Source organism: Pezoporus occidentalis, unplaced genomic scaffold (genome assembly GCF_034315485.1).
Source record: "Pezoporus occidentalis ecotype Australia unplaced genomic scaffold, CSIRO_AGI_Poc_V1 ctg72, whole genome shotgun sequence".
Classification (NCBI taxonomy): Eukaryota; Metazoa; Chordata; class Aves; order Psittaciformes; family Psittacidae; genus Pezoporus; species Pezoporus occidentalis.
In genome coordinates this window covers 2,603,942-2,628,314 of record NW_026916072.1, presented here as the reverse complement: position 1 = coordinate 2,628,314, position 24,373 = coordinate 2,603,942, and the positions used below count along the sequence as shown (strand labels likewise).

General features: G+C 55.4%; 1 protein-coding gene across 1 annotated transcript in view; it reads right to left on the bottom strand.

Moving 5' to 3' along the window:
* Positions 1-4,556: 4,556 nt before the first annotated feature.
* Positions 4,557-24,373, bottom strand: part of CORO2B (coronin 2B) — a 34,907-nt gene continuing 15,090 nt past the window's right edge. Inside the window, exons 2-12 of the mRNA XM_062642538.1 lie at positions 21,608-21,808; positions 11,504-11,620; positions 9,660-9,809; positions 8,995-9,159; positions 8,040-8,156; positions 7,850-7,954; positions 7,438-7,534; positions 7,076-7,188; positions 6,366-6,456; positions 6,131-6,270; positions 4,557-5,680 (exon numbers count right to left, since the gene is read on the bottom strand). Coding sequence (XP_062498522.1) covers positions 5,549-5,680; positions 6,131-6,270; positions 6,366-6,456; positions 7,076-7,188; positions 7,438-7,534; positions 7,850-7,954; positions 8,040-8,156; positions 8,995-9,159; positions 9,660-9,809; positions 11,504-11,620; positions 21,608-21,808 — 1,428 coding nt within the window. The 3' untranslated portion in view covers positions 4,557-5,548. The remainder of the gene's footprint in view (positions 5,681-6,130; positions 6,271-6,365; positions 6,457-7,075; positions 7,189-7,437; positions 7,535-7,849; positions 7,955-8,039; positions 8,157-8,994; positions 9,160-9,659; positions 9,810-11,503; positions 11,621-21,607; positions 21,809-24,373) is intronic.

Genomic DNA, 24,373 nt, shown 5'->3' with positions numbered 1-24,373 from the left:
AAAACCAAGCCCCGGTGTTTTATAACAGTTCAGCAGGAAAACCCAGGTAGGAATAGTGTCAGGAATGAATAATGGGGGAGAGCAGCTCCTTCAGGTGCCAGGTTTTGTGTCACTTTGCTCTTTCTGCTCTCCGTTGGCCTTTTAAGTGCGCAGTCATTTGAGGAGCCCTGGTCGTGCTGCAGCGTGGGGCTGGCACAAGCTTGTTCCTGGGGTGCTTTGGTTTGTCTTGCTGTCCTGAACCTGTCCTAAAGCTCAGTGTGCCTCAGATGTCCTGCTGAGTCTTTGCCTGTCGATGTGTGCAAGCTGAGACCAAGATGCTCTCAGTCCCAGCTGTTATGTGCCAAGCTGAATGTATGGGCACTGCAAATCTATATAGTCTTAACAGCATAATGGCCTGGGTGTTTGCATTTTGGCGCCTCAGGGATGGCTTCTCCTTGGTTGATTTGATGATGCTTTCTTGTACCTGAGCTGGTTTTGGTGCTTAGAGCAAGAGCTGGGGTGCTGCTGAAGGTCAGGAGCGCTTCCTAAGCCCAAATCATTGTCAGGATTATCCAGTTATGCAGGAGGAGATGGCTCCTGGCTCTGGTAAGCCAAGGCTGGGCTCTGCAGCAGGTCCCCACCACTAGTTTAAATGGTATATCCTTAAAACTCAGGAATTTGTGATGGGAAAAGCTGTTCCTTCATCCTTTTGCCCAAGGGGGTGCCAGCTGGTTGTAACAACCGACCATCCATACCTGAAGTGGATTCCTTAGTGACAGAGGAGGGTCTCGCCCTGCCCTGCCATGCTTTGGTGGATGTTAAATCACTGCCCTGGTCTTCTGCAGAGCAATCCCTGTTTCAACCAAGAATCTCTGCCAGTTCTCTTTACAGGTACCTGATGTTTCAGTAAGAGTGAATCATGCCGTGCTGACATGCAGACATCTCTCATGGTTACAGACTTCAGGTGATTGAGGATTTCCAGTCCACATTAAGGGAAGAAATGCCCTGCAGGGTCCTTAAAAACGAGACCTGGTTAGTGATCCAGCTGCGTGGAGCTCATCCTGATGCTCAGCTTCCTGGGGGTCACATCGGCCTTTGTTACTGAAGTCAGTGTGCTGATACACCTGAGACAAGGCCCCGTGATGCTTTCCCTGTGCTCAGAGAGGCCAGGGCAGGCAGCACTGCTCTCCCTCCGTGTCCCAGCTTGCTGCTCTCTCCTGCTCATGCAAATAATTCCTCCCACCTCCATCTCGAAAGCTCTCCTCCTCCCTGCTGCAATGACAGCGCTTCCTGCAAGAGAAGCAATGGCCCTGCACAGCCCACAGCTTCGCTCGCAGCAGCCCTCATCCTCCTCGCAGGCAGCAGCCGTGCCCTGATTCACTGCACGAACCACAGAGGGAGGATTCGGATCCCTCCGAGCAGCTCCAGTGCCTACAGGAAAGCTGGAGAGGGGCTTGGGGCAAGGGCCTGCAGGGACAGGCCAAGGGGAATGGCTTTAACCTGCCCGAGGGGAGACTGAGCTGAGCTCTCAGGCAGAAGCTCTTCCCTGTGAGGGTGCTGAGGCGCTGGCACAGGGTGCCCAGAGAAGCTGTGGCTGCCCCATCCCTGGCAGTGCTCAAGGGCAGGTTGGACACAGGGGCTTGGAGCAAGCTGCTCCAGTGGAAGGGGTCCCTGCCCGTGGCAGGGGTTGGAGCTGGATGGGCTTTGAGCTCCCTTCTAACCCAAACCAATTTGGGATTCTGTGATTCTCACTCGGTTCCAAGAACGTCACCGTGTGACTTCTCTGCTGTCAGCTGCTCGCTGTCACTGCTGATTCTGCTCCTTCTGCCCAGAGCCGATAAAAACCCGGTGAAGAAGTTTTTGGCAAGACTTGAGCTCTCTCTGTGGAGGTTTTCTTTTGCCATTGCACTTGGCACTTGCCAAACGTGTGCGGAGAAAGGAGCTGGCAGCAGAGGCAGCACCGGGCGAGCGCTTCACCCTGCACAACCTTCCATGAGGAGCACCAGCGCTCCCTGCTCCAGCAGCACAGCTTTGCTGGAAGTGCTTAGCATCAGTGTGGTTTCCCAGTGCTGTTCAGGAGCCACCAAGGGCCTGTGCCACCGTGGTTCCCTCCTGAACCCTGACGGATGCTGTGGAACATCTGGAGCGCCACATCTGTCCGAAGGTATGTCCAAGCGCTGTCATCAGGCAGGCAGGGTGATGGGGCACGTGGCATGTACCCAGCGCTCACCAAGACACAAATCCTTTTGGAGCTCCATTTCTGCACCAAATTCCCCTTCTTGTGTTTAAAAGGCTCCGGGAGGGGATGGGAAAGTTGATTCTGGAGACCTCGGGTCTCTGGGGATCCCCAGATCTTGGGGATTTAGGTCCAAAAGCAGCAGAATTCCTAAAGGTGCACTAGATTTGTGAGAATGCTTCATACTTTTTGCATGGAGGGTCCCTGGGTGTGTGCCTGGAACCAGGTTCTGTGAGAGCAAAGCTCCCCTTGGTTTTAAGTGTGTCAGAAAAAGGAGGAACCAGCATCGTCCTCAGCAAACTGATGGGAAAACTCCCATTTTCATTAAAACAACCCCCGTAGGGGCTTCTCCTCTGCATTTGGCCCATTTTAACCCTGATTTTGTGTCTTCATCTGCAGGTTCAGGGGTGTTTTCGTCTGTTCAAGACGTTGGAAAGCAGAGAATTAACACTGATGCCACAGCTCGGAAGCGTACGAGGAGGCCGAGCGGCGAACAAAGCGGAGCCCTCCAGGAAGCAGAAAGTAGGTCAGGTTGGTAAGGATGAGCACAGAGGGACAGCAGGAACATGGAGGGGAGAAGCAGAGCAGGGGATAAATCACCCCGTGGCTGGAAGGAGGAAGGGGCTGTTGGCTGCGGACAGCTGGGACCTGGGAGCCTTTTTCCTTTCCTTATCCCTGAAGATGCCCGCTGGGATGGGAGGTGGTTGCAGTTAAAGGCAGGACAGGAAGGGTGAGACCTCAGCCTGGGTTTGGATGGGGACAGCTTGGGAAATGCTGCAGGTGAACTGGATGTGTGTGGATTACTGAGGCTGGGTAAAGCTCCTGGAGGAAGCTGGTCCTGGGAAGCATGGGGGGTCTGCAGGAGGAAGGGGAAAGGGGGAGGCTTGAAAGGAACTAGAATGTCTGCGGGAAGGATGGGAGGGGAAAAGCAGGAGGTTACAGACCTCTTGGTCTTATTTAGACCCTTGAAAAGTACCCAGAAGCATCTAAAATACATCAGAACCTCAGGTTCATCAGAAGGGCAGGGACATGGGGCAGGGCTTGGAGCAGGTCTCAGGGTTCCCAAGCAGCCCAAAAGCTCCAGGATCAGGGGTGATGCAGCAGGTCCCTGCAGCGATGCAGGATTGCACCCAGCTGATGGGGCCCGGTGCTGTGCTCAAGTCATAAGGTTGCAGCAGTGCAGGGAGTTCAGGGCTAAAATCTGCTGTATTTATTGCCCTAGTAATGGGCTTTTCTGCTTTAAATAGCATGGGGATGATGCAGGAGGAAACGCTGGGAAAGCCAGGGGCAAGCGGAATGGTCCAAGAGGAGCAGCAGGAACCTGGGCCAGGGTTTTCCCTGGGAAGAGCACCACTGATTTGGGATGAATCCCAAAGGGTTCGGCAGCCCCATGAGCATGTTTGGCTGCTGTTCCCTGCCCGCCTCAGCCCACTCAGAGCCCAGGGGACAGCATCCTACATCCCCAGCCCAGGACATCCCCTCGCCCACAGCACCACCAGGTTTGTGCTGCTGTTTGCAGGGCTGGAACTGGCTCATGAATCACCCAGGTGTCATTGGGCTCATTGTGCATTGATTCAAGGGGCTTTGGAGAAACCTTGGCTCTGCCTTTTCAAGAGAGAATGTAGTGCAGGAGGTCCCAACGCACCTCTGTGGCTGAGGCCGTAAGACATCGATAACCTCAGCTGAGCCGCTGCTGCTCTGCACAAAGCAGCTGAGATGTGGTTCCGCAGTGGTTTCTCCTCCCAGTGATGAGATGGGATAAAACCAGGAAACTCCAGACCCAACACCAAGTGATAACACAGTCCTCAGTGCCTGAATAAAAGAGGAAATAAAGCTTAAAGCTCTATTTCCGTCTGAGCAGCCCTCGTGCTGCCTTCTTGCTTGCTCTGGCAGCAGAACCACCTCAAATTTGGGGCCAGTCTATGCATAGGGGGGTTATAAGAAAGATGAGGACAGACTTAAGTAGGGCCTGCAGGGACAGGCCAAGGGGAATGGCTTGAACCTGCCAGAGGGGAGACTGAGCTGAGCTCTGAGGCAGAAGCTCTTCCCTGTGAGGGTGCTGAGGCGCTGGCACAGGGTGCCCAGAGAAGCTGTGGCTGCCCCATCCCTGGCAGTGCTTGTGCTCCTTGTGCCTCACCCCTAACTCCTGTGCAGCCCACAGCATCACCCAAGCATCCAGCCACCATCAATCCATGCTGCGGGGACCTCGGAGCCCAGGGGAGTTGCTGCAGCAGAAGCAGGATCCACCTCTATGCGCACCCAAAAGTGCCCTTTTAGGTGCCACCACCCTCTCTCGGGTGAGGGCCAGCCCTTGGCAAGGCAACGAAGGAGCAGGCAAGGGTTTGGTATCTTGAAAACATTTTATTTCATCACTATTCCGTGGTAGCATAAATAATAGGCAATGACAGCACATGTAAAGAGGGGGGAGCAGCGGGTGCGGGCACAGGGTGAGTTAACGGGGAGGAGAATCCATCACACTGGTGGTGCTGGGCAGTTCAGCAACTGGGTTTAGTGAATATATATATATATATATATATATATATATAGGTAAACCAGCAGTATTTGGTGTCATTCCTGTGCTCATCCACAAAACACTGATTGTACAGGCGTGCTGAACCCCACCGCGCACAGCATCCATCCCTTGGGTACCCTCACCCTCGGGGTGAGCTGGGTGACATCTGTCCCCCTCCCCATGGCACTGGCAGTGGACAGGAGGACGATGAGTCCCTCTTTGCAGAGACAGAGGGAGCAAAACCCCTCTCTCTGTTTGGGAACCCAGCCTCTCGGTGGGGCGGGGGTTAAGGACACAGTGCATGGATGCACGCACACGTGCGGAGCGACTCCGTTCCGCAGGCTGTGACCCTCACCGGCTGCTCCTGCCCAAGCCCGGCCGTGCTGGAGCTGTTCCACCGCCGCTGCCATGGGAAGGGTCCCCACATCCCACCCTGTGTTTGTGACCCAAGCCCTTCCCCACCCCTGTTCCAGTTCTGCGCCCGCCCTCGCGTCTTTGCATAGGAAACACACGCACAGCAACGAAGCTTCGCGCCCTCCCCGTGCCGCCTCATCCCGACGGAGGGGCCGCGGCTCCACTACTTACTCCAAGCTCATGGCCCGGGGGCTGGCAGGGACCCCCCCCCGGCCGCCTCTCATGCAGTAGCTCTCGGTTAAAGCAGTTTTAGTGCTAGACGGGACGAGGAGGACGTTATTTCCAGTTAGCTTTGCGGGCTCTTGGCAGGTCACTTGGTTGTGGCTCGTGTGGTGTGTGAGTGGATACAGGGAGAGTAAAGAGCGAGTATAAACAGAGGCAGTTCGTTTAGAAAACAGCCCTGCAAGTTAATTGTTCTTGGGGTTGTTCCGCAGGTTCTTGAGGGTCAGGTGGAGCTGCCGGACCTGGATGTCCTTCTGTGAGAGCTCTTCCTTCAGCCGCCGGATCTCGTCCTGCTGCCGGAAGAACATCCGGAGGAGCTGGAAGGGAATGGATGGAGCTGGAGGGACCGGCCCTGGGGCTTCACCCTCCTGACAGCCCCCCCGGAGCTCCCTCACAACTCAGCTCCTTCTGCAACACAACTTGATCTGCTTCAATACATCACCCTCTAGCATCGGGATACCCCACACATGCAGTGTGCCAACTCGGCTCCCGCAATACGGATTCCTTTCGGGACTTCATGCCTCCGCAGCGCCTCCATACGTTGTTCCCAGAGGGTTTTAAGTAAAAAAGAACTCATCTGGGAGCTGAACACCGCTCCTTTGGGTGCTCTGTGGTGAACGTGAAGCTGGAGGCTTCAAGCCACAAGGCAGCACAGTGCCCAGGTGCTGTTTGGGACCTGCAGAGCGGTGGCTGTCCAGGAAGCCCACATCCCCACCCCATCAGGGACCACCCCCGGCTGTCCCTGTCCCCATCCCACGCTGCCTTACCTCATTCTCCGTCCGCGGGGGCACGTTCTCCAGGAGGTCTATGCCGTTCACAAGGACGCTCCTCTTCGCCTTCACCGGGGCCTTAAAGATGATGCTGGATGTCTTCTTGTAGCCCTCCTTCAGCGATATCAGGATGGGATCTGTGTGGAGCAGAGGGGGCGGAAGGAGGTCAGGAGTGGCCGTGGTCCCATCCTGCATCCCTTGTCACCCCCCAGCACAGCATCCATGGCTTTACCTCGGTTGACCCCGCTGAGCCATTCATCCGGGGTGAGGGCTGGCTCCGTCCCCGGGGTCATGGGGTAGATGTCCTCTTGGTACGTCTCTGACTGCAAACAGGGGGATAGAAAAGCACCTCCTTTGTGACTGCTCAGCTTGAGCTGCACATCCTAATGTGCTGCACGTGGCTGTGCTTAATCCTCTCCACCCAGGGCAGCGGGAGGCCATGAACTGGGGTTTGCCTCACTAATTTAGATGAGGAATGCCAGCAAATCCGGGATGGCAAACAACAAACCCTGCTCCAGCTCTGAGATACTTCACCAGAAACACCCCCCGAAGCTCGCATGAGACAAGCCCCTCGTTACCCATCCCAGTGCGGCAAGCTGATTTTGGACAAAGCAACGGCAGCAAGGCCAGGAGCAACACAGATTGGAATTTCATAGAATCATGGAATGGTTTGGGTTGGAGGGGCCCCAAAGCTCACCCAGCTCCAGCCCCTGCCACGGGCAGGGACCCCTTCCACTGGAGCAGCTTGCTCCAAGCCCCTGTGTCCAACCTGGCCTTGAGCACTGCCAGGGATGGGGAATTCCTAAACTCATTCCTATTGAGCCTTGAGTAACCCCCCTTGGGAATCCCATCAGAACCACAGGGCCAGCCACCAGCCCGGTGAGTGAAGCAGCACAATGGGGTCATCCCCATCCCACCCAACTTGCTCCCCAGAGGACTCACCCTCCTCGGCACGATCATGGAGATGGGCTCGATCAGCCCCTTGAGCGTGATGAGCTTGTAGAACCGGAAGACCTCGCAGGCCGACACGTCCAGCCCGTACTTGGGCATCACCCCTGCGAGGAGGCACAGGCATAACCAGGGGTGCTGCACCCGGCTGGGACCCATCCGCCTCCCCAGCACCGAGCACCCCAAACACCCGTCCTCTCCAGGTCTTCAATGAGTCCATCCCTGCTATCATCACGTTGAGGACACGGGGCACAGACCTTGGTCACCCCGGGGACATTAGGAAAGGGATGAGCAGCTTTTATTGAGGACAAAGCACCTTTCGTCAGCACATTCAGGACCAGCAGCTCCATCCTTACCCAGTCCTTTCTGTGGGGCTGGGGAGCGAAACTCCATGAGATAGCTCAGGTAGGGCTTTTCCGAGCCGATCTCGTAATAGCGGATGTTCCCGTCACCCTGGAGCAGGGAAGAGGGATGGTTTGGAACACGTGAGATGGAATAAAGCCCATGACAACAACCCCCATCCATAGGGGAATACAAGCTGGGGATGCTGCAGCCCTACATCACCCAGAGGGATGCATCACCACCCGTTCAACAGCGGTGGGCACCTCTCCAAACCGGGCTTTAGTGGCCAAAGAGCTGCATAACGCTTTGCTGGGGGCTCAGCACAGCCCTGCTCCATGGAGGGTTCTTCTCCCACCACGCCGGAGAGAAGCCCTTTTGCCTCCCCAGGAGATGCCGCAGCGATGGGATGGGATGCACAGCCCGTACCTTGCCAGCCAGGTACAGCATGTGAGTGTCAGCATCATAGAACGGGAAGAGGAGCCCCGAGAGCCCGTCAATCTCCTCCTCTATCAAGGGCATGGTCAGGTCTTCCTGCAGCAGAGGTAAAAGCCCTTTATTGAGCAGCCATGACCCGGGGCTGGGGTTGGGGTTGGAGGGGGGGGGTCCTGGCACCCACCTGGTCCCAGAGCGCGATCTGCCGCGTGTTCCAGCGCGACACCCCGGTGGTGAGCAGCCGCTTGGTGCTGCCCAGGAACACCACCCGGTTCACGCGGTGGTTCTTGCAGCTCGCCTCCTGCAACAGTGTTAGGTATGGAACCAAGGCACGGGGTGGGTTGGAAGGGGACTTAAAGCATCTCCAGCTCCAACCCCTGCCACGGGCAGGGACCCCTTCCACTGGAGCAGCTTGCTCCAAGCCCCTGTGTCCAACCTGCCCTTGAGCACTGCCAGGGATGGGGCAGCCACAGCTTCTCTGGGCACCCTGTGCCAGCGCCTCAGCACCCTCACAGGGAAGAGCTTCTGCCTAAGAGCTCAGCTCAGTCTCCCCTCGGGCAGGTTCAAGCCATTCCCCTTGGCCTGTCCCTTGTCCCAAGCCCCTCTCCAGCTTTCCTGTTGGCCCCTTCAGGCACTTTCTGTGCCACCATCCCCTAATTTCTACTACTCTGCACCAACCTTAAATCAATAAAAGCTCCCAGTTCCTATGCTGGACAAGGGGTGACGGGTTAAAACTGAATCAGGGGAAGTTTAGATTGGATCTAAGGAGGAAATTCTTTCCTGTGAGGGTGGTGAGGCACTGGAATGGGTTGCCCAGGGAGGTTGTGAATGCTCCATCCCTGGCAGTGTTCAAGACCAAGTTGGACGAAGCCTTGGGTGGTACGGTTTAGTGTGAGGTGTCCCTGCCCATGGCAGGGGGGTTGGAACTGGATGATCTTAAGGTCCTTTCCAACCCGAACTATTCTATGATTCTATGCTTGGGATGGGACCGTCCCCTCCCCACAACAGCGTTACCCACGAACCCTGACCCATCCAACCATCCCATCACGAGCGCAGGTATTTTAACCCATTTCAGTGTGATTCCTCCCCTGGGTCCCGTTTCCATGCCCCATCCCTCCCCTGCCTCTCGCATCACCCACCTGCAGGACCTTGCCGGAGCGTGGCTCCACCACCCGCAGCTTCTTGTCCTTGCAAGTGGTGGCCAGGAGGCTGCCGTCCGTGTTGAAGGACATGCAGAGGATGACGTCCTTGTGGCAGTCGATCATCTTCACTGGCTCCCCCACGTCCAGGTTCCAGATGAGGACCTGTGCGAAGCAGGGACGTTATCCTTGTGTCTCCGCTCCTGGAGACCCCCCGACCCCTCCTGCAAGCCCCACGTCTGCTTTGGGCAGCCTGATACCTCCTGTTGTGGCTGGAATCGCTCCATCGTCACCCACTGAGCCCCTTCCCCTCCATCCAGGGCTGCCCTGAAGCTGCTGCTTGTGCTGTGCTGCGCCCTCAATGAGTTTGCCAATGGCACTGAGCTGTGTGGTGCTGGACAGGCCGGAGGGAAGGGATGGGATCCAGAGACCTTAGAGCAGCTCCAGTGCCTAAAGGGGCTACAGGAAAGCTGGAGAGGGGCTTGGGACAAGGGCCTGTAGGGAGTCCTTGCTCTTATGATGGGGTACGAGAAGGCTCCTTCTGCTGCAGACACTGGGTCATTTTATTCCAGTGAGCAGGATCCTGCTGCCTCCCATGCCACGAGCAGGGAAATCCTTTGCAAGGGCAGCCCCGGGCAGCAGGAATGGGGCTGGACAGGACTCACCTTATAGTCATAGCCAGCGCTGAAGAGGATGTTGTTGGTGGTTGGGTGCCACTCCACGAGGCCAACGCGCCGGCTGTGCCCGTACAGCTCCAGGACAGCCTCTGTCATGTTCCTCTTCAGGCCGCCCTCGGGGATCTCCCAGATCCGCACCTACAGGGTGGGATGGGATGGGATGGGATGGGTCAGGCACCGGGATGGGTTTGGGAGCCCCAGCATGACCCTGACTCGCACCCAGAGGAGCTCTAAGCTGCTGCATCCCTGCAGTGCCCCAATACCAGCAGCGTCATCCTGCACCCTAATGGGTGTCCTGAGCTTGATCTGCTCCCCCTGTGGTCTGGTCTCCCGCAGGGGGAGAGCACAGGGAGGGTGGTAATTGTTCCACAAGGACAAATATCCCATGGGAGAGCATCAGGAGAGGACCGATGCCTTTATCCAGACCAGTCTGAATGGATACAGATTCACAGGGAGGGGATAACAACAGGAATAACGACAGGAAGGGTTTCAAGCAGAGCCATGACCCAGGTGGCCCATGGGAGCGATCCCCTCCTGGGAGGCAGCATCTAACCACAGCCATTAATAGAGAGCCTTAAATCCTCATCACCCCCTTGGAGAGGGTAAATCCATAGTGATGCCCCAGGGATGAGGCTGCACAGGTTGTCCTCTCCGTGCAGGGCAGTATGGAGGGAAGCAGGAGTCTGGAGCAGGATGGGTTGGCAGCATCACTGTGCTCGCCCCCAGCCTGGGACCAACAGTGACAGAGAGCATCCAAATGCTCTGTTGCCTGCAGCTCAGACTCCATGGGGACCTGAGCATCCTCCCCTTGTGCAGCTCAGACTCCCTGGGGACCTGAGCATCCTCCCCTTGATACTGTTGGCCTGAAACTCCTTACACCTCCTGGAAGGGAGAAGGGGAAACCCGAAGGTGCAGAACCTGCCCATTAGCAGCACCACGGGCATGGGGTCGCACCAGGAGCCGTGAGCCCCATTGAGGGGACACCCCCCACCATTGGACAGGGGGGCTGTTAACTTCATTTCCCAGGTTTAATGATCCTCATGGAGTCTTCCCAGTATTCTCCCTCCCTCCCAGCACTTCCTATTCCCCAGCGACTGAATCTAAAGGTTATGACTCAAGCTGGGAGACAGCTCACCATGATTCATGGCCATGATCTGAATCTCTTTTCCCCACTCAATATCCTCCTTGACAAGCTTTCAGCTAATAATAAATGCCAATATACGGAGCTGCAGGAGAGGATGAGACATCAGGAGGTAATGCAGTGAAACGCTAAGGATCAGGAGAGGCAGGTTTGTAACTGGTTAAGAGCTGGATCCCCCCAAGCCCTGTCTTCTGCCATGCAGAATGGGCAGTGGTCTCTGATCTCCGTTGTACAAAGGCTTTCTTTCCTTTGTGATGCAGCCTTTGGGATGGACTTGGGTCCAGAAAACAAAGAGGATGCAGATAACTAACAGCTATATAAAGATGATCTGATTCATCATTCCCCAGCCTTCTGCTCCCATCGCTTGATGCATCAGGCCATGAGAGCTGTCACAGCCCCTGCAGTCCATGAGAGCAAGAAGGATCAATACCAGCATTGCTGTTGGGCTTGGGGAAAATGCAAAGCCCTCGTTGTGCACAGCTCTACGGCTTATTTGCATGGGGGACACAGGAAGAGCAACGTTGGGATGAGAAGTGATGCTGGGGACAAGCAGAGGAGCTGCCCCCACACCATGACTGCGCCTGCGATCTCTTATCCCCTCTCTGCTCCACAGGTGGTTGATCCATCCCCTACCCGCAGTGCCTAAGCTGTGTATATGAAAGGCAGGAGGTGCATGGGGCCCGGAGCTCACCGAGGTGTCTTCGGAGCATGACGCGATGATGTTCTCAATGAAGGGATTCCACTTGATGTCCAGCACGTTGCCCTGGTGGCCACAGACTTTGGGGTAGTTCGGTTCGATCCGGCCTGTCTGTAAAAGGAGGGAAAATAAGTGACAAATTTGGTCTTTTCAAGGCTGGAGCCTTGAAAGGCTGGAGCACATCCCGGCATGGGGCTTTTGGCTGGAGGAGACACCCAGCCAAGCCAGGCATTGGTTTTACCCTGTGGATATTCCATCTGAAACCACGGGCAAAAGGGCTGGAAGGGACTCGAGAGGCTCCAAACCAGCCCTCGGGTCTCCAGGTGGATCACCCATTGGGCCACGCATGAAGCATTTGGTACTTTCATCCCAAACTGTGGAAGCAGTGTTGAGCAAGGTGTGCGTGTGTACTCTGCAGCACAAATCCTCTGGGATCCACAGCCCTCTTGTTTAATGATGCCGATCGCCCAACCGTGACCCCACTTGATGGGATCCTTCCACACAGATGGAAATCCTTAGGGATGATCCAGTCCTGACATCCCAGCAGAGCTCCATAGCAGGGGACAGTGCTCAGCCTCCCATCCCCATTGGGTTGCAAGGTCACCCCATCACCTTTCCTTCCCCTGTGCTACCTCCGTGCCGCAGCCTGGAGGTGCTGGCATGCTTGGAACGTGCAGGATAAAGTAGGTCAGCCCGGCAGAGCCACTAAATATTTGATGGCCCTTCCAGCACTGACCTGCTACCGCATCGAGCTCCCGGCTCCGCTTAACACGAGCAAAGCCATGCTGCGGGTACCACGCTGCACCTTTACCATCCACAGCCAAGGGCAGCGGGCAGGAGGGCTCCCAGCAGCCGGATGAGGCCCAGGGGCTCCCCCTGCACTGTTGCTGATGGGGAGGTTGATTTGGATTCATCAGCTCCCAGGGAGATGTGGCTGTTAATTGCTGCAGCGTTGCATGGAATCACAGAATGGGTTGGGTTGGAAGGGACATTGAGGCTCATTCAGTTCCAGCCCCCTGCGATGAGCAGGGACGCCTTCATCCAGATCAGGTTGCCCAGAACCACATCCAGCCTGGCTTGAATGTCTCCAGGGATGGGGCACCCACCAAATGCATGGTTGGTGGCAGCTCCAGTGGACTCAGAGCAGCGATGCAGGGAGGGAGATGCAGAAAATCATCACTCCAGGTGCTGAGCAGTACAGGCAAACACAACCCTCCCCAAGCCTATTTCATTGATTTAAAAGCACTTTCCATAAGCTTTATGATTAGAGCAAAAAGCCAGTTCTTGCTTAAATTGCTGCTGGCCTTAAAACACCGGGGACTCAGTTATATGGGTTGTTTGTGATCGAGTTCAAGGGATAAAAATAGGTGCCTGCTCTTGCTGCTTTCAGGACGTGGGCAAAGGGACACCTCCAGCTCCACCCCTGATGGGGTACCAGGGTCATTGTTCCCCTCTGCCCCTGGATGCATAGAACCATGGAGTGGTTATGTCCCCACATAACACAAATCAAGTGCTCCTCATTGCTCCAGCAAAGGGAGGCCTTTGAGGGGCTGAAGTGCCTGGAAGGTTTGCTCCTTCAGGCCCATGCCATGGAATACATGGGAGCTGCTGGAGGCCAGCATGTTCTCATCGGAGGGATGGAATCTGGGTCACCAAGCTTCTCCTAGCCCGGGATCAGGGATCCAGTGATTAGGATTCACCGCGGCTTAACGCACAGCTGCTGGCAAGGTCCTTTAAGAGTGACTCAATGGGAAACTGCAGCACGAATCCCTTATTCCCATGGGTTTTCCTTTGTATTTCTTTTATTTGGCTCCTTCTCCTCTTCCATTTGCCATGGGTTCAGGCATAACCCACCCCTGCTCTTGCAGCATCCCTTGCTGCAGCATCTCCTGCATCCTCACTGCATTCAACTTAATTTTAACCAAAACCTCTTGATTTCTTGGTCAGAAACTACCCCGTGTAACCAAAGTGTGTTTTGTCCTCTTGAAAGCCTAATGGATTTTGACAGACCCCATCAAACCTACTGGGCAAAGGGAATCAGTCGACTGGTTGCTTGGAATTAAAGTGATTGTGCATTAACTGATGCTGTTAAAGGGTCTGTCCGCCTGGGATTTACCAGCTGCTCCACGAATTCCGGCTCCAGACAGCGAGTTAATAATGTCATCCTAATGCAAATAGGAAAATAAGGGGAAAGCTGGATAAGGGGAAGCGATGTCTGCTGGTGTACTTAATGTCATAACCGATCAAACTGTGCTTTGCATCCCATTAATTCACAGGAGGGGTGCTGGAGGCCGAGCTTCGACGTTGCTGCATGGGAATGCTGGGGTTAGGTATTAGGTGTTCCCAGTGAAAAGCATCCTTTTCCTAAGTGTTCCCCTCCATCCCTTTTGGAAAACTCAGTTTAGCGGAAAACTGACTTCTGGGGGGATGAAATCTGCTTTTTAGGCTCTGCATTGGGAAGGCTTCGTTTGTATTTCAATGAAGGGCTTGTCTTCAATGATTTCCTTTGTGTTACAGCCCATGTACTCTCAGTGCTTGGTCAGGCCATGCTCCTCCTTGGATCTCGCTTTTCCAGGGGGTCACTGGCTCCCAGCGTGGAGATCTGTGTCCTGGGGGATCCTGGAGGTGCTGGGGGGCATTGCCCCACTTCTGGTGTGACAGCATCTTCCCAAGGGGCTGTCTCTGCCTCCGAGTAAAAGGCAGCATTAAAATCCATAGGTGATGTATGCTTTAATGTACCGCCCTTCCCATGGGATGCTCCGGGGTTTGCAGTGCTGATGGTGGAATCCAGTTAAAGAAAAGCCTCCTGGAGGGGATGAGGAGCTGGGGGGACTCAAGGGACCATCCCTCTGGCCACAGCATCATCCAGAGCCGCCGGCTGCCGGAGGCTTGGGTCACCCTGGCAAAGCTGTCACAAAGTCACTTGGTTTTACCTCTAGAATCCCGAACTGATTTAAAATAGAGCCAGTAAGAGCCAAATCTGGGGCTTTAACCAGGAAAATGCCCTTTTAGCTGCTCGATAGTGTCAGAAATGTGCCCTTTGATCACTGCTGCTCATCTGGGGTGAAGCTGCCAGGTCAATGCAAGGAAGAAAGCACATTTAGCTGGCAGGAGGCAGGCTGGGGACCAGGGCTGAGGTGGCAGCTCAGATCCGAGCCAGGCTGTTGCTGATGGGCACAGTCCTCACAATTCAGGCTCTCTGAGCAAGCCAAAGGGATGCTGTCAGTGGCTGGAGGAGGAGGTGGAGCAGGATCCTGGCTCTTCATCCATCCCTGCCCTGAAACTGGCCCTGATGGAGGTTCTGTCACACCAACAGGTTTCAGCCCCCGAAGGGAAGGTGAACCTGCAGCACACACGTGGGGACCTGGTGTAACCTGCCCTAACTCGAAGGAGGCTCCTGAGTTAGGAATGAGCCTTGTGTTCAGTGCCCATCACAGAGCGGCTGATGGGGATGCGATCCTGTGTCCCATGCAAGGGAATGAATGAGTGTGGGTAAGGGACCTGCTCTAGTGGAAGGTGTCCCTGCCCGTGGCAGAGGGTTGGAACTGGATGAGCTTTAAGGTCCCTTCAACCCAAACCATTCCAGGATTCCATGTATTTCCTAAACCCGGCTTTGCACCAGCTTCCCTGGAAATCCAAACCCAGAACATTCCCCAGCCCTTCCGTTTCCTACCCTCAAGGCAGTCGTGCGTGGAGCCCTTGGCACAAACAACAGCAGTGTCCATCCAGGATCCATGCCCCTGGCTGGGGAGCATCCGCAAGGAAGGAGCACCCACCACCACCCCGGGGTCACCCTTCCCCACCCAGCAGCTTCCCCTGAATGCCCCCTAATCCCTTATTAGCTTGTAGAGGGATCAGGGAAGCGCTGCCTGAGCCGTAGGGGCTTTCGAGGGTTTCCCAGGAAATCCTTGAGTACACACGAGTCTCCAGTGGCTGAGATTAAGAGTAAATACATTTACTGCTGTGTTTTTAAGGGCCTCTCCTATTTGAGAGCCAAAGGGGAGGAAGTTACACCGGGTCCCCTGACCTGGGGCAGATCCCTGCACGGTTGCTGTACATGGGAAGGTCGCCGCAGGTTAACTCCTTCTCATTAGGAACCCAGCCAAAAGGAACCAGCAAAAGCAAGAGGGAAACGGGACAAACCCTTGGCAAGGACCCAGAAAACCCATTGCCACGGAGCGGGGCTGCTTGAGCATCTCCCCAAGGCCCAGCCCCTGGGAAGGGGGAGCAAGCGGAGGGCTCCAGGCCCATCTGGGCATCACATCTGCGACACAGATGTCGAAGCCAAGAGTGTGAGAGCCCGAATGCAAGGGAGGTGTTGCAGCAAGAGGCGGTGTTTGCTGCCCCGAGCGCTCGTGCAGTTGTACACAGAATGCCCCAAGGGAATTCCCACGTGCAGGTGGAAGGATGCTGCTGTTGGAGGGTTTCTCTCCAACAACTGGATAAGCATAGGGATGCCCCAAGCCTTTCTCCACCCTCACTGCTATTCCCTTGCATCCTCCCTTATGCCAGGATGCTCATCCAGTCTCCAGCACTGCAAACCACCAGATGGGAGCCATTCATGGGCAGCCAAGACTGAGGAGATTGGTCAATCCCACGTGTTCCCAGCGGGATCATCCCCTGGGAAGGATGGGCACACACAACTGACCCGCCTGGAAGCTGGTCCAGGGATTCTCCGTACTATAAATCCATTCAGAAACCCAACCCCAAAGAAATCCATGCCTGGAATAAACAGCATTGTCCATCGAAACATCAACTCCAGGCATGGGAAAGGTCTGAGAGTGCTTTTGGGTCCTGCAGGGAGTAACCTGGTTGTTGCGGACACGCTGCCAAGCTTCCTGACTGCTCCTGTGAATGGGAACAGTGTGTAAAGCACGAAGCCAAGAGCCAGCTTCCTCATAAGCAAAGTGGGAAAGCTCAGCTCAGGCTCTGGCACCTCTGAGGGAAGCAGAGATTCCACCTCCAGGAGAACACCACCAGCAGTGAGAGCAGCCTGGAGCACCTGGGAGCTTCCAGCAGGGGAGGAGATGGGATGTGCTCTGTGCATCCTCCAGCACCGGCTAAACCAGGGCTTGTATCCCTTATAACCACGCCTGGCCATCCTCTCCCTCATCCTCCACACCCTGAGCAAGCAGCGCCAGCGCCCGTGCCTCAGTTTCCCCAAGTGATGCTATCCCTGTCTCTGGCAAACTCATGCTCAGGGTTGCTTTGGGGTAAACAGTCCCAGATTTACCATGTTAATCACCATAAAATGATCACATCCATGTATAAAGCCTCATTACCCTTTTTGTTACCCAGTTAAGCCCTGGAAATCATGAAGCAGGGAAAGAAATCACCGGTGCTTCATTCTGGTTTTGGTGAGATGAAGGTTTAAAGCTCAGTCCCTCCTTTTGTGCGGCTAGAAATGGGGTTCAATGAAATAGATGTGACCCATCTCACCCTCATTGCCTGTGCTGGGGTCACCATCAGATGAGCTTCCCCAGCACACAGAGCCCTCAAAGGCGATGCCCACAGCCTGTGGCAATGCAGTGGCACAGATTAACCCCATCCCAAGCCTCGCTGCAGCATTCAGCAGCAGCAGCCGGGCTCAAGCTCGTCGATGCCAGAGCCCAACGCCGCACAACGTCCCTGTTCCATCGCATCACGGGCGCTGGGAATCGATCCCTGCTTCCCTGGGAGCAACCCGGCGCCTTATCCCGGCGAGGACAGGCTTTAACCGGCAGAGGGGGCCGGCAATTGCTGCGCTCCATGGGCCCGACCCACGGCTTTGCCGCAAATAGAGCGGCGTCAATGGGGACAGGATCCCTATTTCCCCTCCCAAGCTCCTGCTGGTCCAAGGAGCCCGTTTTCAAGCCCCATTCACCCTCTGGTCCATCACCAACGTTGAAACCTCGCATTGATGGTTTTTGACCGATCCAGGTGCTTAAACCCAGCCGAATCCCAGCTCTGGGCTTCCCACAGCTGCTCTCCTGGTGTCTCCTTGATAAACGCAAGGACATGGGATAACGGAGCAGCAATGCTGATGTGTCAGTTCTTTCTGTAAGCCCCAGGCCTCTTTATTTTCTGGCCAGCTCCAGGTTAAAGCAGACGCCTCCTGCGGACTAAATTCGGGTAAGAGGGAAAATTCACAGGGAGAAATAGGTAGCACAGAGCACAGGAGGCTCCTGCGTCCTCAGTTTAAAGATAGAAAAGCCCCAAGGACATGAGAATTAGTTCAATGTATAAAGAAATAGAGAGAAACCTGCACTGTCCCTGCAGAAAACCTGCTGGTGCTCTGAAGCACAGCACAAGCAATGGGTGCAGATGTGTGATGGGTGCATATCTGTTCTCTGCCCAGCCTTGGGGCAGAGGTGTCCCTATGGAAGGGACGTGCACAGGGCTCCCATGGGCGATGCTGTGAGCACACAGGCAGAGCAGATGCCACCAGGACCCTGAGCCAAGCCGGAGCCAGGGCAGGATGCCCGGAGCACGCATCCTGCTCCTCCTGCTCGCCAGCTGCTGCCCTGGGGTTATTCATTGAATCCCAGCCTGGTTTGGGTTGGAAGGGACCTTAAAGCTCATCCAGCTCCAACCCCTGTCACAGGCAGGGACCCCTTCCACTGGAGCAGCTTGCTCCAAGCCCCTGTGTCCAACCTGGCCTTGAGCACTGCCAGGGATGGGGCAGCCACAGCTTCTCTGGGCACCCTGTGCCAGCGCCTCAGCACCCTCACAGGGAAGAGCTTCTGCCTAAGAGCTCATCTCAGTCTCCCCTCTGGCAGGTTAAAGCCATTCCCCTTGCCCTGTCCCTACATCCCTTGTCCCAAGCCCCTCTCCAGGTTTCCTGCAGCCCCTTCAGGCACTGGAGCTGCTCTCAGGTCTCCCCTTCAGGAGCCTTCTCTTCTCCAGGCTGCCCCAGCCCAGCTCTCTCAGCCTGGCTCCAGAGCAGAGCTGCCCCAGCCCTCGCAGCACCTCCATGGCCTCCTCTGGATTCTCTCCAACAGCTCCACGTCCCTCTGGTGCTGTTGAACACAGAACTGCAGGCGTGGGACCCTTGTGGGGATCAGCCATGGGGCTGTCACCCCCACAGCCAGCCTCGTACCAGCCCCTCTGGCTGCAGTGATGGGCATCAGCATCCCACGCACCCAGTGGGGCTCAGCCCCCTGCTCACACCATAGCACAGCCCAGCAGCGGGCTGAGGGGCTTCCCATGCCCAGCCCCACAAACAGCTCCCAACCAACCACATCTACGACGTGAACAACAGCCTTGGACTTCAGCTTCCCCTGGGTAAACAGAGACTCCCCTTTCCTGCTCCGGCTTCCTCCAGGCACGCAGGCAGATAACATTGTCTGCCTGTGGAAAACAAGCTCCCTTCATCCCCTACAGAAACAAAACCCTCCTGCAGCAGGGCAGGTGATGCCAGGCACCCTTCCCCTGCCTAAAGGAAGCCCTGCAGCACGCAGAGCAAGCTGCATGGCAGCCCACTCCCCTTAAAGCAGCCCCCAGCATCCTTCCCCACCCCAACACCGTTGAAACCGAGCTCATTCAACCACACACAGCTGAAACAGATCCACAGATGGATGGAGCTTCCTTCTCCCTGGCTGTTTTGGCCGACCCCGGGTCAGCCAAAGCTGGTGCTGCCCGAGGCACCTGTGGGAATGCTTCATTTCTACCAAGAAAAGCTTGGGAATGCCATAAAATGCACCCTGGAGTGTTTGGAAGCCCAGAAGGAGGTGAAGGATCACCCATGGGGCTTTGTGCTGTCGATGGGGATGCTAGATTTCAGTGTTGGCCCTAAGGGATGTGTGAGGTTGGACTTTGCTCAGCCCCTTGCTGACTCACAACACAGGGATATTGCTCCCTGCAGCTGAATCTGGGACCAAATCCTTCTGCTGCTTCAGTTTGGGAAGCAAATCCTCTTCTTGCCGAGCCTGAGCACGAGCTCTCCTTCGCCCCCTCTCCGGGGATATCTATAGCACAAAGCCCTTGCAGTGATGGGGAGAAGCTGGATCCCAGTGGCCAAAGCTCCAGAATCTGGGATCGTGCACCGCATGGGCAGGCTCGGGAAGGACGGGGAACACAGAGCAGCCGTGCTCCATGTCTCCGACCTCCTCAGCCTTGCAGAAGGGGTTGCGCATCCCTGGACGGCTATGGGGATACAGGAGGAGCCAGCCTCTCTGCTGTGCAGGCAGAGGAACATATGGCCCAGCGTATGCAAATGCTTTGTCACTTGAAGCAGAAAGCAGGGGGGTTTCTGGTGAGCATTTCTGAGCAGAACAGAGGGCAGACGTGGGGAGGGGGGGTGAGGAAAGGATGGCAGCAAATCAAAGCCCGAGTGGAGCTGCAGTATCTAGGTTACCTTCATTATGTGCAGCTAAATATGGATGCCAATTAATTAGAGGGCTGCTGATTTCCAAAGAAAATCAGTTTACTCTTAATGAGCTAATCAGAACCTATTTAAATATCAAATAAATAATGACATGATTAGTCTGCACAAAGGCGTGTGCAGGCCCTTGACGCGGGCTGCTCCGGCTGGGATTTGGTGCACCATTGCCAGGATTTCCACAGCGAGCCCTTGGGAACGGGATGCAAACAGCATCGTTTTCCCTCTGCTCTGATCCCAGTGGGACAGGGCTGTGTTTGATAGGGTATAAAGGTAATTTGCTGGCAACACCCAGTGATTAGCTGAGGATTTAAGGGCAGGAGTAAGCGGTGCCTGGATGGGCATCCTCCTGGTCCTGCTCCATGGTGTGAGGCTCTGGGTGCTCAGACAGAGCTCCTGGTATTGTGAATGTTAATAAGAGTCAAGCTGTGCTCTGCAATTAAAACCCTGATTATAATTTCTCCCATCTGTAGCTGATTCTACTCCAGGACTCAAGGAGGGATTCGGAAGAGATGTGAACATTACATGGGGGACGCGTGTGGCGTGTCTTCAGGTCGCATACGGTGACTGCATCCTTAAGGTGAGTGAGTGCAGCTCCTCCAATGTTAAACTGCTCCTAAGAATGAGTGTCCCACTTCTCCACCTGCAGCCTGTGGATCCCCCAGTACCTGGGTATGGGATGAAGATGCCGGCTTGGAGCTGCCGGTCTGGAACACCGGTGGGAGAGAACAGCATCAGTGCAACCCTGGTACCCAAAGGCAGCGCTCAAGTTGTGTGAGCAAAGCAAAGCAAATCAAAGGTGATGCTCATTTCGTGGTCAAGGTCGCTGCTGCCTGGCTGCATCTGCCAGGAGACCAAACGTGGTCCCATGGGGCAGCTTCCGAAGCAGCAGCTGGGTTTACAGGAGTTTAAAGCTGCAGGAGCAAGAGATGTGTGGATTCACAGGGAGCTGGGGAAGCAAATACACGGGGAAGGGAGCAAGGATGTGCGCTGCAGACAGGACATAGAGCAGACTGCAGACAGGGCTACATGATGCCTCTTCACGAAGTCCCTTAGATGGGTTCAGCTACAGACTGAAGCCCAAGGCCCTCTGCACAGCACATGGCTCCTGGGCACTGGTGATGGACCTTGACTATAGATCTTGTGTGAGGTGGCATCTGCTGCAGTGCACAGAGCAAAAACCCTGGGGTTTTGCAATAGGAAACGAGGGTGTGCAACCAAGATCTCCCTCTCGGCATCAAATCTGAAGGGCTGAGGTTGTATGGACAAGCTCAAGGAAAGGGCAAGGACCTGCTGGGCAGGACAGGGGGGTCTCCCTGCTTTCTGGGAGCTGTGAAATACCGGGGCCACAAACCCAAGTGGCATCTCCGTAGGGTGGAGGTGTGCCCAGTGTCTGCCCTGCCCGCACCACTGGGAGATGCCAACCATGCTTTTAACGAAGGTCTCATTTACTTCCCAAAGGGAAACCCGATCCATTAAAGCAGCTCTAAATCCTCCCTGCCCTGCACAAGGAAACCCCAGGAAAGGACATCACAGGCAGTGTTCAAGGTTGGACGGGGCTTGGAGCAAACTGCTCTAGTGGAAGGGGCTGGAACTGGAGGAGCTTTAAAGTCCCTTCCACCACAACCCATTCCATGACTCCATGACAGCAGAGACCTCAACTCATCCCAGCGCAGGAGGGGGTGCCCCAATGGATCCTGCATCCACCCTCCAGGTCGGAGGCGTCCCGAAGCCGTTACCTGCTCGATGGGGATGACGAGGAAGGAGCCGCCGCCGGCGCTCTCCGTCACGATGGCGAGGAAGCTGGCGTTGACGGCGCAGAAGTGGTTGTCGTGCACGTTCTTGGTGATGGGGACGCCGTCGAAGCAGTGCTCCCGGCTCGCCACCTTCCCGTAGACGTTCCGGAACTTGGAGCTGCGGTACTGCGGGCGCCATGACATCTGCAGGGCGACACAGAGGGGTCAGCGTCCCCCAGCACCCCGCTTCCCACCCCGTGCTGCAATAGGGGATTTGCCTTGCAAGGCATGGGGCAGCAAATAGAACACCCTTGATATCAATCGGAGGTGGCACAAGGGACCGCTCGCAAAAGGCATTAAAAGGCTCTCTGCTGTTGCAAGATTGAAGCTGCTCTCCTTTGGAGCATGAGCTGTTATCTGGAACGCGCAGCACCGGGGCTCCATGGGCATATGACAGATGCATTAAGGCTTTTAACGCGGTGACTTGGAAATGGATCAGTCTGGACCACATGAATGCAGGCAGTGGGGCAGAAGAAGAGCACTTAAGGCAGGGAGTGAGCAGCGCGGAGCTGGTTCAGGCTGTGCTCAGCTGTCTCGGCTCATTCCGTACGGGTTTTCCCACTTGGAATGACCAACAGCTTTGTAGGAGCACTTGCTCCCACTGGTGAGATGCCCTCAGGTACTCATCAGCTCATCCTTGTGGACCAGGGATCCCACGGACCCACCAGCTCGTTCCAGTGGACTCTAGGGATCCTATGGACCCCTCAGCCGATCTCATGGATGCACAAGCTCATCCCTCTTCCCCAGAGCATGTCCAAGCACTGCAGAATGAATGTGCTTTCTCTGCTCCTCACCACTTTGCTTTTCCTAAGTAAAAATACAGACTGGTTTTCCATTTCAGTCACCTATGAGCATTCCTTATGGCAGCACAAGTACCCGTGATGAAATCCATGAAGATTTAAGGCCCTTCAAGCTCGCAGGACTTGTGTTTAAGTGTTGAAGCCACCTTAAAGCAGCATTACTATTCATCTCTATCCATAGACATGGCAACTGCACACATGAGGGCTCAACACCACTCGTGTCTTCATAACCAGCATCTATTGACAAGAGCATGTAAGTGTGCACTTAAGCACTGGAGCATCCCCCAGCCAGGGGCAACACCAGGGAAACTCTCCAGTGGCTGCTCTAATCCTGAAGAGATCCAATTCCCTGCTTCCCCGCCTCCCCAAACCCAGCACCACGGGCACAAGATTGGGAGCACCGAGTGTTCGACCTGCTCTAGTGGAGGGTGTCCCTTGGAACTGGAGGAGCTTTAAGGTCCCTTCATCCCAAACCGTTCCATGATTCTAAGCTCATCAGCTCAACGGGGGCAAAAGGCAGAGCGAGGAGTAGCAGGGGTTCGGCCATCCCCAGGCTGCAAGGAGAACGGACACAGATCCCCGCGGATTTAACCCAAAACGAGAGCAGAGAATTGCTTTTTTTTTATTCAGCTGGAGGCATTTCTGCTCTGCAAAAACGCAGACTCACGTCCAAGAAAGCCCTGGGGATCTTTGCCAAACCGACCCAAGCGCTCGGAGCCAGGCAGGGCAAGGGGAAACGGGAGCGCAGCCTGAGGAGCGGCTTTCACTGCGTTTCCCTCTTGCATCTTCCTTTGTCTGAGCGGTTCTCGCATTGAAATGTAACCTTTTATTGTGTAAATGCAGCACTAAAATGTGTTTTGCTGGCGTTTGAAGCTCCCGATTTGCTCCGTGGTCCCCAGACTTTGATTTTGCTCTTGTTTCTGCTGTCTGTGCCCCTCTGTTCCAGACCGACTGCAAAAAAAAAAGCCCCATAATCTACCAAAATGGGCTTTTTCCCCGTTTTTCCCCCTCTAAACTCTTCAGATGCCCCATAGCATGTCCCCACGGAGGAGAAAACCCATGTGCCCCACTGCAGAAACCCCTCTGACCCTGTGGGGCAGCAGAAAAGAGGCTCCCAATAGTTTCTGCATCCAGAAACATTCAACCTAACGAAGCAATGCACCCGCACAAATAAGCTCCAAGAAGCCCCGAGATGGGTTTTACCCTTCACGTGGGTCCTCCCATGTGTGCTGTGGGTGCTCCGTGTTCCCTGTGGTCCCCAACCACCAGGGTGATGCTGCGCCAGCATCTTTTGCATCTGTTTTTCCCCACCCCTCCCTGTTCTATTCCTTCTCCAAAGGCAGGGCCAGGCTCCATTCAGCCCCTGCCACGCTGGGAGGAAGGAATAAGCCCAAGTGCCTGTGTCGTTAGAGAAACCCAGAGTTCCTTTCCCTTAACCTCAGCCGGTGTTTCCTGTATCCCAGCCTCACATCATCCCACGGCCTCAGGGCTGAGGCAGCCTGGAAACAACGGCAAAATCCCTGCTCAGGGCTGCCCAGAGCCCACATTGTGCTGCGGGAGGCTCCCGGATGGGCCCCTTCCTGCAGATCCTTGGCTTTGGAAGCTGGAGGTGGCCTTCCCAAGGCAGGAATAGATCCCGTGCCACAGGGAGAGCCAGGGGGTTCCGGCCCCATCGGTATCAGGGAGCACCAGCCTTTGGATGGGGAGGAGCGGGGAAACGCAGCTGATGGGACAGTTTCATGCTGATGGGGGATTTAAAGTCATTTACAGCCACAGCATAGGCATTGCCTACAACCAGAAACCTAGAAAGATGTTCTGGCCAAAATAAAACCACCACTTTCCCATCTGGATTCTCCCGTTTGGATTATTTCCCATCGCATTATCCCGTTTGGGTGTTGTAATTGATGTC